General features: G+C 42.1%; 1 protein-coding gene across 1 annotated transcript; it reads right to left on the minus strand.

Moving 5' to 3' along the window:
- Positions 1–259: 259 nt before the first annotated feature.
- On the minus strand, positions 260–871 carry LOC128241012 (acanthoscurrin-1-like). Its single transcript, XM_052957997.1, has 2 exons — positions 628–871; positions 260–390 (listed from the first exon to the last, which is right to left on the minus strand). Exons 1-2 carry the CDS (start codon positions 869–871, stop codon positions 260–262), a joined length of 375 nt encoding a protein of 124 aa, XP_052813957.1.
- Positions 872–15,623: the final 14,752 nt, after the last annotated feature.

Below are 15,623 nucleotides of genomic sequence, written 5' to 3' on the forward strand. Positions count from 1 at the left end.
GTTTACGAATTTAAGGACATCGTTATAATGTTCAAACATGAAATATTTGATGATGCGCTCTATATATTTAAACATTAATAAGTACAGCTGAAAAGGTTGTCTCAAATCTTGTTAGGAACACAGCAAACCACAAGTGCATCCATTTCACTTCCAGAGCAGTAACGATTTGAACGTTAAAAATATGACATTTTATTTCGTTGTTTACTTTAACAAATCTCTAAGCAATCGGCCAACTGTTTTTAACTCACCAGAAGCCTGTTTAGTATTCGTTGCCGTCTCCACCCCTCGAGCTATGGCCGCCAATGCCACCAATGCCACCCACACCACCGCCAATGCCGCCCAAGCCACCACCGCCGAATAGAATTTGGATGATGAAAATGAACACGAACACTGAAAATAAAGACGATATGTTTAGTTAAATGGAATTTAAAGTGTACGTTGGGGGTTAATTTGTGGTGTGATGATATTGTGGTCATATTGAAATATTTATAATCAGGCTTGTGCTTGTGCATATTTTAAACAACTGATCAAAAGGGATTTTTAAAATGTTATCAGTATCAAACCATCGTCGATATGTACTCTAAAAATAATTGTCATGCAGTGGTAATTACTTTCAAAAATACTTACAGAAAATGAGCATTCCGAAAATGCCGCCGAATCCTCCACTGCCTCCCCCGACTCCACCACCGAAACCGCCTCCACCGTAATGGCCACCGCCTACATAGTAGGGCATGGCCATTCCATAGCCGTAATTACCGTACCCCGCACCGTACCCCGCACCAACTCCACCGCCGTTCATGTACTTTTCCGTTGCGGTGACTAGCAGTACCACGCTCATCAAACACATACCAGACAAAATGGCGACCTTCATCTTTGATCTTTAATCTGTTAGTTCACCTGTACTGAAAAAGAGCACTGATTGTTAGTCCGAACTTATTTACTGCAGTACTATATCAATATAAAACAATACAATGGGAGTTACGAGGATAAATTAATAGTTAAACATTGAAGCCACAAGGCTATACACCAATTGTAGTTGTGTAACATATCCATTAGATTATAAAATAGGTATTTTGCCTTACTTTGGTGCTTCGATACAACTGCAAATAAATACACGAAACACAACTTCAAGTAACACAAAACAACATGTCTGCACTATACATTGTAATACACTTTCCCTAATAACAAATTGCCGATACATTGTTTTATAGCTCGAGAAAACAATACATAATATTTGTTGCGACAGATGGTGTGCTTTAAGGAAGCAATCAAACACATTTGCGGAAAATAATTACTTTTAATAAAGGTGTTACATATACCTTTATTAAAAATTACTATTTTCCGCTTTAATATTCATGCCAAGGTAATGAATAAAACAGTTTAATAAAATAAGATACTTTTAATTGTTGTTTTTATCGCAGGTCACTTACACAATATGATTCAAAAGAAAACATTTTAAACGAAGAATATACAATATACGAACCTAAATATCCAAAGTTCCCTTGCCGTACAGATACAAACTGTTCTTCTACAACTAAATAACTGAAAATGTCGGAGAATTTATACCCACAAATAAAACTCGTTCCTGTGCCGTAGGCAGAGCACCGAAATACATGTGTTTGATTTCTTCCTTAAAGCACACCTTCAATTACCACAAATCAATTAACAAATGTTTTAAGTACATTCAAGTTTAAAAAGTATGTTTTACTCATATATTATTCTTCAATAATGATTAGCTCATCATTTCCTGAAGATTTTTTTATGTAATTTCAGTGAATCGCTTTCAAATTGAAATTTACAAAAAACTTAGTAAGTTATGTGCAGATTTACACCTAACACGCCAAAGTCAAGCATATTTCATCCAATTAAAGTAACATAATGAGTGTAAAGCTTTTTTTATTGAAATGGCCAAAGTGGCCGTTTGATTATAGTAAAATGATTAATGATGATTTTTAATCGAGATCAATCATGCAATAAACGTTGAAGGTAACACGTCAGTATGACTGGAGGGGGGGGGGGATGTGGTGTTGCTAGGGATGGGGGTAGCTGGGACTACTGTTAGAGTTTGTAAGGTTTGGCCGCGTCTTCTACCTGATCTCTTGTTTCACTAACTGTTCTTATGCGACCACCCTATTATTTGACTGTAAAGCAATATTGATGAGGTTATGGTTTGCTTGTGGTGCTTGTATATGTGTGTGTGGTGGGTGTTTGTATGTGTGTGTGCGTGTATGTGTGTGTGTGTGTGTATGTGATGCTAATATGTCTGTGTCTATAGTTCATTGACGTTTGGGCCCTTGTCTTGTGCCCCTAAACAGGGATTATTTTTGAAATTTTACTACAAGGATTGGTTCTGTAATTTTCATTGCATAACAAACTTAAAAAAAAGAAATATTTTGTAATACAAATAACAAGTACACTTTATAATTGTCTCAATGATATGTATATATATATATTTTTGCAATGTGCTGTGTTGTATAATATTTGTTAATATTGAATAATAAAAATAATAGTAATAATAATAATAATAATAATAATAATAATAATAATAATAATAATTATAACAATAATAATAATAATAAACTTCATTGCATTACGAAACACACTGCAACTCTTTTTAAGATATGTGCTTTTTCATTTCTTTGAATTTTTAAGTGAAAGGTAAGTGCACGTGCAAGACTGTGCATTAAATGTGTACTTCATATAATATAAAACATCTCATTAATCAAGTCATAAGCGTTCATATTAACCTATGTCACCACCATTTAAGGGATAGTCCATCCGCCGTCGCCAGTGATCTATTACACGTATAATGATATACTTTGAATCGATAACACGTGTTCGATGTTTTCAATATTGTGAGAGGAAGCCGAACATTATATTAGTAAGACGTCGGTTTGTACTACAGCCTAAGGCAGCGAATATCAGACATGACGTAACTTCTTCAAGCGACGCTTTACAGCCGCACTAAACGAGACATTTCTCGCAGGTTTATTTTTCTACAGTTTAAATCATTGATTTACTCAAACATTAAAATTAATTTAAATTGCTAAAAAGCTGTTTTGCCATTGTGTTTGTTATCTTAAATAAGATGTTATCTAATTAATTTCTCAAATTCAGTTGGCGGGCGCGTACGAATTTAAAGTTTATCACCATGAAGGTGTTTTTGCTCAGATTGTTGTGCGTATGTGGCCTTGCAAGTGCCACGTTCCTCGGAGATGGTGAGTGCGATGCTGACAAGTGGTGGGGGCGGTGCTGACAAGTGCCACGTTCCTCGGAAGTGGTTGGGGCGTTGCTGACAAGTGCCACGTTTCTCGGAAGTGGTGGGGGCGAGGCTGACAAGTGCCAAGTTCCTCGGAAGTGGTGGGGGCGGTGCTGACAAGTGCCACGTTCCTCGGAAGTGGTGGGGGCGGTGCTGACAAGTGCCACGTTCTTCAGAAGTGTTGGTGGCGGTGCTGACAAGTGCCACGATCCTCGGAAGTGGTGGGTGCGGTGCTGACAAGTGCCACGTTCCTCAGAAGTGGTGGGGGCGGTGCTGACAAGTGCCACGATCCTCGGAAGTGGTGGGTGCGGTGCTGACAAGTGCCACGTTCCTCGGAAGTGGTTGGGGCGTTGCTGACAAGTGCCACGTTTCTCGGAAGTGGTGGGGGCGAGGCTGACAACTGCCACATTTCTCGGAAGTGGTGGAGGCGGTGCTGACAAGTGCCACGTTTCTCGGAAGTGGTGGGGGCGAGGCTGACAAGTGCCACATTTCTCGGAAGTGGTGGGGGGGGGGGGCGGTGCTGACAAGTGCCACGTTCCTCGGAAGTGGTTGGGGCGTTGTTGAAAAGTGCCACGTTCCTCGGAAGTTGTTGGGGCGGTGTTGACAAGTACCACGTTCCTCGGAAATGATGAGGGCGGTGTTGACAAGTGCCACATTTCTCGGAAGTGGTGGGGGCGGTGCTGACAAATGCCACGTTCCTCGGAAGTGGTTGGGGCGGTGCTGACAAGTGCCACGTTTATCGGAAGTGGTGGGGACGAGGCTGACAAATGCCACGTTTCTCGGAAGTGGTTGGAGCGATGCCGACAAGTGCCATGTTTCTCGGAATTGGTGGGGGCGGTGCTGACTAGTGCCACGTTCCTCGGAAGTGGTTGGGGCGGTGCTTACAAGTGCCACGTTTCTCGGAAGTGGTGGGGGCGAGGCTGACAAGTGCCACGTTTCTCGAAAGTGGTTGGAGCGATGCCGACAAGTGCCACATTTCTCGGAAGTGGTTGGGGCGGTGCTGACAAGTGCCACTTTCCTCGGAAGTGTAGGGGGCGGTGCTGACAAGTGCCACGATCTTCGGAAGTGGTGGGTGCGGTGCTGATATGTGCCACGTTTCTCAGAAGTGGTTGGAGTGGTGCTGACAAGTGCCAAGTTCCTCGGAAGTGGTGGTGGCGGTGCTGACAAGTGCCACGATATTCGGAAGTGGTTGGAACGATGCCGACAAGTGCCACGATCTTCGGAAGTGGTGGTGCGGTGTTGACAAGTGCCACATTTCTCTGAAGTGGTTGGGGCGGTGCTGACAAGTGCCACGGTCCTCGGAAATGGTGTGGCGGTGCTGACAAGTGCCACGTTTCTCGGAAGTGGTTGGAACGATGCCGACAAGTGCCACATTTCTCGGAAGTGGTTGGGGCGGTGCTGACAAGTGCCACGTTCCTCGGAAGTGTAGGGGGCGGTGCTGACAAGTGCCACGATCTTCGGAAGTGGTGGGTGCGGTGCTGACATGTGCCACGTTTCTCAGAAGTGGTTGGAGTGGTGCTGACAAGTGCCAAGTTCCTCGGAAGTGGTGGTGGCGGTGCTGACAAGTGCCACGATCTTCGGAAGTGGTTGGAACGATGCCGACAAGTGCCACGATCTTCGGAAGTGGTGGTGCGGTGTTGACAAGTGCCACATTTCTCGGAAGTGGTTGGGGCGGTGCTGACAAGTGCCACGGTCCTCGGAAATGGTGTGGCGGTGCTGACAAGTGTCATGTTCCTCAGAAGTGGTGGGGGCGGTGCTGACAAGTGACACGATCTTTGGAAGTGGTGGTGCGGTGTTGACAAGTGCCACATTTCTCGGAAGTGGTTGGGGCGGTGCTGACAAGTGCCACGGTCCTCGGATGTGGTGGTGGCGGTGCTGACAAGTGCCACATTCCTCGGAAGTGATGGTGGTGGTGCTGACAAGTGCCACGTTCCTTTGAAGTGATTGGGGCGGTGCTGGAAAGTGCCACCTTCCTCTAAAGGGGTTGGTACGAGAGAGACGGTGTCGTAGTGGGAGGAGGCTTCGGAGGATTCAAGGGAGGGTACTCTTGACGAGGATTCGGTAGCCATTTCAGCATGATCATATTTGTAAGTGAGCATGTTGCTGTTGTTTCTGTTGTTTTTACTGCTGTTTTTGTTGTGTTTTAACCATAGAAAAAAGCACGACTGAATATACTCTACTAATTCACTATAGCGTTCTCATCTCATTCTCTTCCCACCTTACTACATTAACAATAGCCAATTATTTATTGCCATTGAAAAGGAAATAGTATGTGGATCTTGTGTTAAGTAACACACAGCCACACGTTATGTAGGTTCATAAAATATTTACCTTGTGATCAGTATTTACTATTCATGTTCCAACATAGAATGTTGTCTTATTATAACGTTTCCATAACTGTGCGATGGTTCATAGTCTGCCAACATAATGAGAAAAAACACAACGTGACAATATGGACACTCAAGTTGCCACTTTAGGCTACTTTAGTATTCACGTTTAATAACAAGCTAAACGTCATGCCAGCATAAAATATATATCTCAAAAATGAATACAAATTTTCCTGGAGTTCTGATAGGTCAATTAACGCTTTTGTTTCTCCCAGAAAAGAAATAAGATGCCTCTCTAAAAAACAAGAGTACAATCAAATATATGTTCAAGTTGCTGAAAATCCGAAACAGGAACCGCTTGAATCCAGGATCACGGCACTGTGCCAGATAATTCTAAAGATTATTAATCATTGAACCATTCTTGTCTTACCCTATGACGGACAATGTTTTTTTTACGACGATGCATTCAGTAATTACCTACGGCATAGTTTCGAAAGCACCAACCATAAAATGACCTTCGGAGGTATGATACCTTAGACATAAAAAGATACAATTTGGCACAATTAACAGTTGACCATTGATCTTTATGTCGACGCTATATTTGCCATTGATATGTATGTCAGTAAACAAATACATTTTCCTTTGTGAAGAAATACTGCCCAATCAATATTCATTTGAAATGCAGTTGTTTTATATGTATACATTCTAAAGAACATTTAATATTGATTATCAATGTAGACTTGCATTTTTCGTTTTTCTCTTCTCTTTTTGTACATTTCTTAACACAGTGTAAGTACTGAAAATGATGTCTAAACTATGAAGCTGTTTTATATTGTCAGCGTCATGTCTTATATCGCCAATGTTTTTGAACACAGTCATCTATGTGTTTACTAAGGTCATTTCAAATTACATGTTTTATGACCCGCAAGTTATTCAAGCAAACGTAGTAGTTTTCGATTTTATTTCAAACAATAATACATTTACTTTGAATATCGGTCAGGAGGCAGTCACAGAGCGTCTGGCTATGGATCAGGAGACAGTCACGGAGGCTCCGGCTATCGGTCAGGCGACATTCCCGGGGGCTCAAGATATCGGTCAGACGACAGTTACGGAGGCTCCAACTATCGGTCAGGCGACAGTCACGGGGGCTCCAACTATCAGTCAGGAGACAGTCACAGGGGGTCCAACTATCGGTCAGGCGACAGTCACGGAGGGTCCAACTATCGGTCAGGCGACAGTCACGGAGGCTCCAACTATCGGTCAGGAGGCAGTCACGGAGGCTTCAACTATCGGTCAGGCGACAGTCACGGAGGCTCCAACTATCGGTCAGGCGACATTCACGGAGGCTTCAACTATCGGTCAGGAGGCAGTCACGGAGGCTTCAACTATCGTTCAGGCGACAGTCACGGAGGTTCCAGCTATCGGTCAGGCGACAGTCACGGAGGCTCCAACTATCGGTCTGGAGACAGTCACTGCGGCTCCAACTATCGGTCAGGAGGCAGTTACGGAGGCTTCAACTATCGGTCAGGCGACAGTCACGGAGGCTCCAACTATCGGTCAGGAGACAGTCACGGAGGCTCCAACAATCGATCAAGAGGCAGTCACGGAGGCTCCAACTATCGGTCAGGAGACAGTCACGGAGACTCCAACACTATCGGTTAAGAGGCAGTCACGGAGGCTCAAGCTATCGGTCAGGAGACAGTCACGGAGGGTCCAACTATCGGTCAGGAGACAGTCACGGAGGTTCCAAATATGGGCCAGGCGACAGTCACGGGGGCTCCAACTATCGGTCAGGAGACAATCACGGAGGCTTCAACTATCAGTCAGGAGACAGTCACGGAGGCTCCAACTATCGGTCAGGAGGCAGTCGCTGAGGCTCGATATATCGGTCAGGAAAAAGTCATGAAGGGTCCAACTTTCGGTCAGGAGACAGTCACGGAGGCTCCAACTATCGTTCAGGAGACAGTCACGGAGGCTCCAGCTATCGGTCAGGAGACAGTCACGGAGGCTCCAACTATCGGTCAGGCGACAGTCACGGGGGCTCCAACTATCGGTCAGAAGGCAGTCACGGAGGCTCGATATATCGGTCAGGAGGCAGTCACGGAGGCTCGATTTATCGGTCAGGAGGCAGTCACGGAGGCTCAAGCTATTGGGCAGGAGGCAGTCACGGAGGCTCCAGCTATCGGCCAGGAGACAGTCACGTAGGCTCGAGATATCGGTCAGGAGGCAGTCACGGAGGCTCCAGATATCGGTTGGTAAGAAGGCAGTCACGGAGGCTTCAGATATCGGTCTTGAAACAGTCACGAGGCTCCAGCTATCGTTAAGGAGGCAGTCGCGGAAGCGACAGATATAGGTTATGAGACAGTTACGGAGGCTCAAGATATCGGTCAGAAGGCAGTCACGGAGGTTCCAGGTATGGTCAGGAGACAGTCAAGGAGGCTCCAAGTATGGTCAGGAGACAGTCACGGAGACTCCAGGTTTGATCAGGAGGCAGGCACGGAGACTCCAGGTATGGCAGGGGACAGTCACGGAGGCTCCAGGTATGGTCAGGAGGCAGGCACGGAGGCTCCAGGTATGGTCAAGAGACAGTCACGGAGGCTCCTGGTATGGTCAGGTGACAGTTTCGGAGGCTCCAGGTATGGTCAGGAGGCAGTCACGGAGACTCCAGGTATGGTCAGGAGACAGCCACTTAAGCTCCAGGTATGGTCAGGAGGCAGTCACGGAGGCTCCAGGTATGGTCAGGAGGCAGTCACAGAGACTCCAGGTATGGTCAGGAGGCAGGCACGGAGGCTCCATGTATGGACAGGAGGCAGGCACGGAGACTCCAGGTATGGTCAGGAGTCAATCACGGAGGCTCCATGTATGGTCAGAATGCAGTCACGGAGGCTCCAGGTATGGTCAGGAGGCAGTCACGGAGGCTCCAAGTATGGTCAAGAGGCAGTCATGGAGGCTCCAGGTATGGTCAGGAGGCAGTCACAGAGGCTCCATGTATGGTCAAGAGGCAGTCATGGAGGCTCCAGGTATGGTCAGGAGGCAGTCACGGAGACTCCAGGTATGGTCAGGAGGCAGTCACGGAGGCTCCAGATATCGGTCAGGAGGCAGTCACAGAGACTCCAGATATGGTCAGGAGGCAGTCACGGAGGCTCCGTGTATGGTCAGGAGGCAGGCACGGAGGCTCCATGTATGGTCAGGAGGCAGTCACGGAGACTCCAGGTTTGGTCAGGAGGCAGGCACGGAGGCTCCATGTATGGCCAGGAGACAGTCACGGAGGCTCCAGGTATGGTCAGGAGGCAGTCACGGAGGCTCCAGGTATGTTCAAGAGGCAGTCACGGAGGCTCAAAGTATGGTCAAGAGGCAGTCATGGAGGCTCCAGGTATGGTCAGGAGACAGTCACGGAGACTCCAGGTATGGTCAGGAGGCAGGCACGGAGGCTCCAGGTATAGTCAGTAGGCAGTCACGGAGACTCCAGATATGGTCAGGAGGCAGGCACGGAGGCTCCATGTATGGTCAGGAGGCAGGCACGGAGGCTCCATGTATGGTCAGGAGGCAGTCACGGAGACTCCAGGTATGGTCAGGAGGCAGGCTCGGAGGCTCCATGTATGGTCAGGAGGCAGTCACGGAGGCTCCAGCTTGGGATTAGGAGGCAATCTCGGAGGCTCCAGATATGGTCAGGAGGAAAACTCGGAGCACTTAGGTTATTATTCGGAAGGTTACCATGGAGATGCCCATGCTGGAAATATTTGGGATAAATACAAAAAGTGGTCCTCTGCGTAATAAGTACAAAGCCAGGAAACGACACAGATTTTGCGTGATAATTAAGTTGTTTGTTTTGTTACCCATCTTTGTTTTGATAAATTTTATGTAAAGACTTATGTTGGTAGTAATTGGTTTTGATATGTGACATGATTTTAGTAACATTTATTATGTTTTTCTAAAGATTAGGTAGTACTATACAAATAGTTACTGATTCTCTCGTGTTTCTTTATAGATTTATTAATTGTTAAGAAATGTTTTAATGTATTTGTTAATTGACACAAAAGCAAATGTTTTTTTGTGTGTTTCATTTCAGGACTGTAATTGGCTTTGTTCAACAGCAGTTACGGCTTTCATAGAGTTGCAATATGAACACTCTACCTGCCCGTACTATGTGTTATTTTGTTATTATTGAATAAATGACTAATTATGCGTTTGTATTTATTGATAAAACGAAGAATGGTTTAAAACAACATCAACATAACACCGCATTACTGATTCCAAACAACAATGTGTACCCAAGGGTTTATTGGTGCCTTGGACACAATTGACCTCATTATAGCAGCTAAACTGATTTATAATGAGATGAAGCTAACCCCGCTGTGTTTGTTTTAAAATGTACTGTTAAATGTTTTTTTTTCTGTTGAAACGTGTCAATACCTTTACAGCAAGGTTACCAAAAGAAGTAATCAACGAGTGAATTGCAGTTATTACAGTGTGTGTATACCACGTGCAAAACTGCGTCATAAACGCAATATTTTGCTTTGAATGAAGACTTTAAACAAAGATTTCTTCACTATTTCTTCACTATTTTAAATGAAACAAAGCGCAGTCTACACTGCTTACGGAGCTCCGCCTTCGGTCTTTTACCAAAGTTTGATTAAGAGTTTAGTTTCTTTAAACACTTCGACAAACCTTTTCATAGTACTGCCGTCTGACGGAGCACTCTCAAAACATTAATTTTAAAACAGGTTTGTCGAAGTGTATGATGAAACTAGTCACTTTATCACACTTCGGTAATGAAACGAAGGCGTGGCTCCTTAAGCGGCATAGACTGCCCTTTGTTTTATTTAAAATGATGTAGTAAAAGGAGTTATATTTAAGTCTTCATTTTAAGCAAAATGTTGCCTTCCGACGTAGCATATATGACGTAATTTATCACGTGGTATACACACACATTGTATTACGGATTTAAAATGGGTTGTAGAAGTTTAGAGAAATTCACAATCAGATAACTCAGTATGCCTTAGTGCTTCTTAAGAATGGAATACACTGTGAGCAAAGGAGCGAAAGGAGCGTTGACAATGCGGCTACAACTAGACTTACTGTCAATGAACGGGCTTAATGAGATCGATGCTAATTCAGATTTAGAATAGAGGTCTGTTTTCGTAATGTTACAGTCAAATACATATATTTTATATTTCTTTTGTTGATTCGGGAACGTGCTTTCGTTGAGTTTTGTATATCTTTGTTAAATGTTTGGATTTAATAGAGTTAAGTCGTTATTCCTGGAGTGAAAACATCATATTAGGACTATTGTTGGTAGTCGAACATAAATCGAAAGTTTCGTGAAGAATGAAGAGAGCAAAATTGATTATATAGCATCAAGGTATATACGCATTGTCTTTAAAATATAAATAAAGGATTCATGTATAAAAGGTCAAAGCAACATAATCAATACATTAGTATCGATACTTAATCCACATGTAATGCTATATTGTACACCAGTGTAAGTTGTTTATACACAGGAAAAATATCAGCAACATTTCATTGCTGCAAACACTATCAAGACACATGAGCATGACTACATAGATAGTAAATAATACTTTATTTTCATTTTCGTTTGCACACTTGACATAAACACATATATTGCGTTTACCTTAAGCAACATTTAGGAAAGAGTTTCCAAAAGAGTAGCATTAGCTTCGATAAATTGCTCGATGGGCTTAATTTAAATTGTTGAAAAGGGCTTTTGTAAAACAACTTATAAATTCAATTCATCTGTATTATTAACATCCTTAACAGAACTTGCCTTTATTAAAAGAAGTACTAACTCATTCGATCCACTTTTCTGGAAAGAAACGCGGCAGTTAAATGTCATTTAAAATACAATCGCTACAAGCCGACGTTTTATTTTTTTAAATGCTTAATGGCAATACGTTCCTTAAATTACAGTAATAGTTTAGTCTTACTCTGGAAATATAGAACTATCTTAAATAAAATCATGACTTGAACACAATGTTCAGCCTCATCGATATTGCAATCAAACACACTGTTGCCTAGATTTTCAAACGTATTTTACAGTCATCCATCTAGGGCGTTCCCTTAAGTTCTTAATTTCCTTTTTTGTCGATAGGTACAGGGTATTTTTTTGCTGTATATTTTATAAATATTTTTCCGTTAAAACAGTGTTGTTCTTATTACATGTGTTTAATTCGATAATTTAATACGTTTAACATCTCGGTATATTCGCCGTGTATTATCACAGTCAGTATCAAACCAATCAGCATTTTATTACAACTGTCTATGTATCATGCAATGTTTTTTTTAGTGTAACTACAATACTTTAAAATCAACGGATCCTCCGCAACATTGCGGATAGATAACAATGCCACTGCTATTTCTACGGGCGTTTTCATATTGAATGTTCTGTAATAATTGTACAAAATATAACCGTTTTTATTAATGTGACTAAATTAATTTGTACAAGAGTCGTATACAATACAAATCAAAAATGTAAAATTAGAATTTTTTTTTTACAATCGGCTTAACCATGTACGTTCTACAACAGCCGCTGTGTACCTTAGCCCTTATAGGGATTCCTTCGACGAAGTAGGTGTCGCAGGGGGCCAAGTACAACCTCTCACCTAGCTGATTCGCCTCATTCCTCTAGGGAACCAGCTTATGTCTCTTTCGAATGATATCCGATGAGTTTTATTCATCCCATCAAGCTGTTTCAATGAGTGTTGAACCATTTCCCGGTATTTATAGGAGGTTTGCCAAACGTGCCACAATTTTCCTATTATTGCCTACACCTGACGCAACGAGTGACCTACCCTCTCTACCTGAATTATGTCGGCCAACTCTCGGGCGATCTTGAAATCGTCCTAATATACTGACGCCGCTTCCGATCAATTGCTTCTGTCATTCTCAGATATCCCTTTGAAAACCATTTCGTTATACAGAAATTATAACTGTAGGTACGAGACACTCCGCTATCACCACCGCTTGTATATCGGTCCTAGCTTTCCTGTCATGAGATGCGTTCTTCACTCGCTCATCGAGCGCTACCCACCATCTTTCAATGTTTACCCTTTGTCCTCTTGAACGCGATGCCCTTATGTGCAGGTGCATAATATATAAATGTTTCATATGGACAATCTGAGTTAACGATAATTGATTATATACTTCTACACGAAAACAATGTATCTGGTATAGTACTGTGAAATTGTTTTCGACAATGCTCATCATAGACCTGTTGTGTGCACAATGAGATTAACTTTTAAATGTTCAAGAAACTGTGAAAAAAAATCAAAATGTATCTGTAAATTGTGACTATTGAAAAGAACCTTCGACAATTGAAATATAAATGAAATTATAAGAGAAATGCAAAAAATATATTTAAAGGTTTAATAGTATAATCATGCCATGTGTAATTGTCAAAATATATCTGGTTTATTATGCAAACCAATAACATGTCCTCATGAGATTGACGTATTATTTAGAAGCATTGCTAAAATAATTGCAAATGCAATATCGCAAATAATACCCAAACCTGTATCTAAGAATTTCATTAAACCGCATTGGATTATACAGAGGCTACATTAAGGTTAGCGAACGCACGGTCATTGTATATTGCAAACGGCCACCTTTTTTAGGCAATAAAAAATGCTTCACGAATATTTCGTTCAAACGTATATGTTTAATTAAGCTACTTAATTGTATTTAAACAAACAACTGCTGGCGCCCCCTTTTTCACACCTTCTGGTCATGTGACTTCTAATGGGTTTTTCTGGGAGCCAATTCCTCGCTCCATGCTAGTCATTACATGCGCGCTTATCAAACTGGACGCTTGTCATATGTTTAAATAAAATGTTTAATAGCTTTGTTTTAATGTGTGATATAAAGGAACAAGTGTTGTTGTAGGACATATATACATGTACGTTGAAAATGAGTGATATAGAAGAAGCCACCTCGCCGGTGGAGGGATTTAATTTTGATAAATGGGTAGCTACCCAAAAACTGTCGCGTAAAGTGTCGCAGACGCTAAGACAGGAAGATTTGGTTACAAAGAAAGCATTGCGACTACTTGTTGAAAGTGATCTAAAGCAAATTGGGATCCCATTAGGAGCAGTGAAAATAATCACGCAGGACGTGAAAAGGTGGCACGGTGACAGTACTTGCCCAACTGTGTCAGTAAACACAGAAGCGGCCGGATTTGACTGTACTAGGGACATTCTTACAGGGGCAGGTAAGACACTTGATGCCCTTCTTATATTTGATAAGTGCTACATGTCCTTCTCCTCCAAATGGAAACGGACACTTCATGAACCCCCGTGCAATTCTTACAATGAAATCAATAACGAAAAAGGCTACGCACGTTACGCAGGTTCTGTCCGAAAAGACAAAGCGCCGACGTCAAACCCGTTGCAAAGAATTCATTTTGCGGTCTGGGCAAGACCAACCAGATACTCTTGTATTGAGGACAGACGAAGACAATCCATATCTAGCAATATTTCTTGAGAAATGGGGGGCAGGCAACATGTGCGTGCTAAATCATCTTCTTAGTACAAACCAACTACCCAGAGCTGAGATCGAGTACTATTTGGCTTATACCACCAAGATATTTGAATTCGCGGAGAGTTATAAATAGAACAGTGTCCTCAATTTCGATTATGCATACCGGGCGTTGCAGGCCGAACATTCATTGCGTTGGGGAACCTTCTCGCCGCATATGGAAATGCAAATTCTCGTGCCAAACCGACCACGTGTCCCAATGCAAGGAAATCAGTTTAAGTCGCGAGAACTGTCGCATTTTCTCCATTGGTGTATTTACCCTCTAAGAACAATGTAGCCAATCAGATACGTGACCGGACCTTTACAATGAATTAAGTCAATGACTAGTGATCATAAGATTGAATTCAGATGGATATTGAATACCAACATTGCCTGAAGTATACCTACACGTTCCCATTTATCACACGTAGTGTAGAATTGATATTATATTGGCCCGAGAACGATAAAGATGATCGGATTGCGTTATATAAATAAGAGACCCATATTTCATGAACTTACGGCTAAGGAGGTTCAATAAACATAAGGCTATCTCATTTGAAACTGGTCCTTGAAGATAAATTCGATATGAAATAATGTGATGATGGCAAGAGCACACTAAATGTACTAATATACAGCTGGAATATAGATGGATGTGAAATTACTCACATTAAACATGTCAAACAGGTGAACTGATGAGATGTTTGGCAATGAAAAATAGGCTGAATAATAAAGATAATGATTCAAAGAGGTTATTCGTTTTTACCATAGTCTATATTTAAACCGTTTTATACATACAATAAACCCTCTACAAATGTTATCCTAAACCGTAAGAACTTGTCAGCGGTTTTGTTAATATGAACGTTTATCTAGTTATCGTTTTCTGTGTAGCTTGGCCCCAAATTCGGACGCGGTCATCTGAAAGGAATCTGTTTTACCAAACGCTATTAACTACTTGAGCACTGGGTGTAATGAATAGTTGTGCTTTCGAATTTATTCAAAATCGACAAGAACCCGGTTAGTGATACAAATTGCTATATTTAGAGTATTTTCGATATCCATAGATAAATTAACTTACGGAGATATATTTCACATAAGTTAGCTAGTGGATAAAGTTGGCTTAATTGAATATGTTTATGCTGAGCGGTAATATTCTAAAAACTCTCTTCTTCTTCATTCGTACCCAAAACGTACAATTTGATACCAAAACATATATAATGCAAAAAAAAAAATCAGTCATTTATAGGTTTAAAACAATCTGATACACCAAGTGCAATTTCATCTTCATACTGCTGCTTGGATTTTGCTGTATTTTGTCCTTGTTTAAATGAAAATAAACGAAATTTATCGTAATTCTACAAGTTTTGATGGATATATTTAGTCAGCAGACGCAGCAGACGCACCGAAATTTCAATGTACGTCCAGCGCAGATATTTTGTCCTAAATTATCTTATCGGATAACATTACATGTATAGACCATCGTGGTGATGACTCATAGAGTGAAGAGCTGG

Source organism: Mya arenaria, chromosome 7, assembly GCF_026914265.1.
Source record: "Mya arenaria isolate MELC-2E11 chromosome 7, ASM2691426v1".
NCBI classification, from domain to species: domain Eukaryota; kingdom Metazoa; phylum Mollusca; class Bivalvia; order Myida; family Myidae; genus Mya; species Mya arenaria.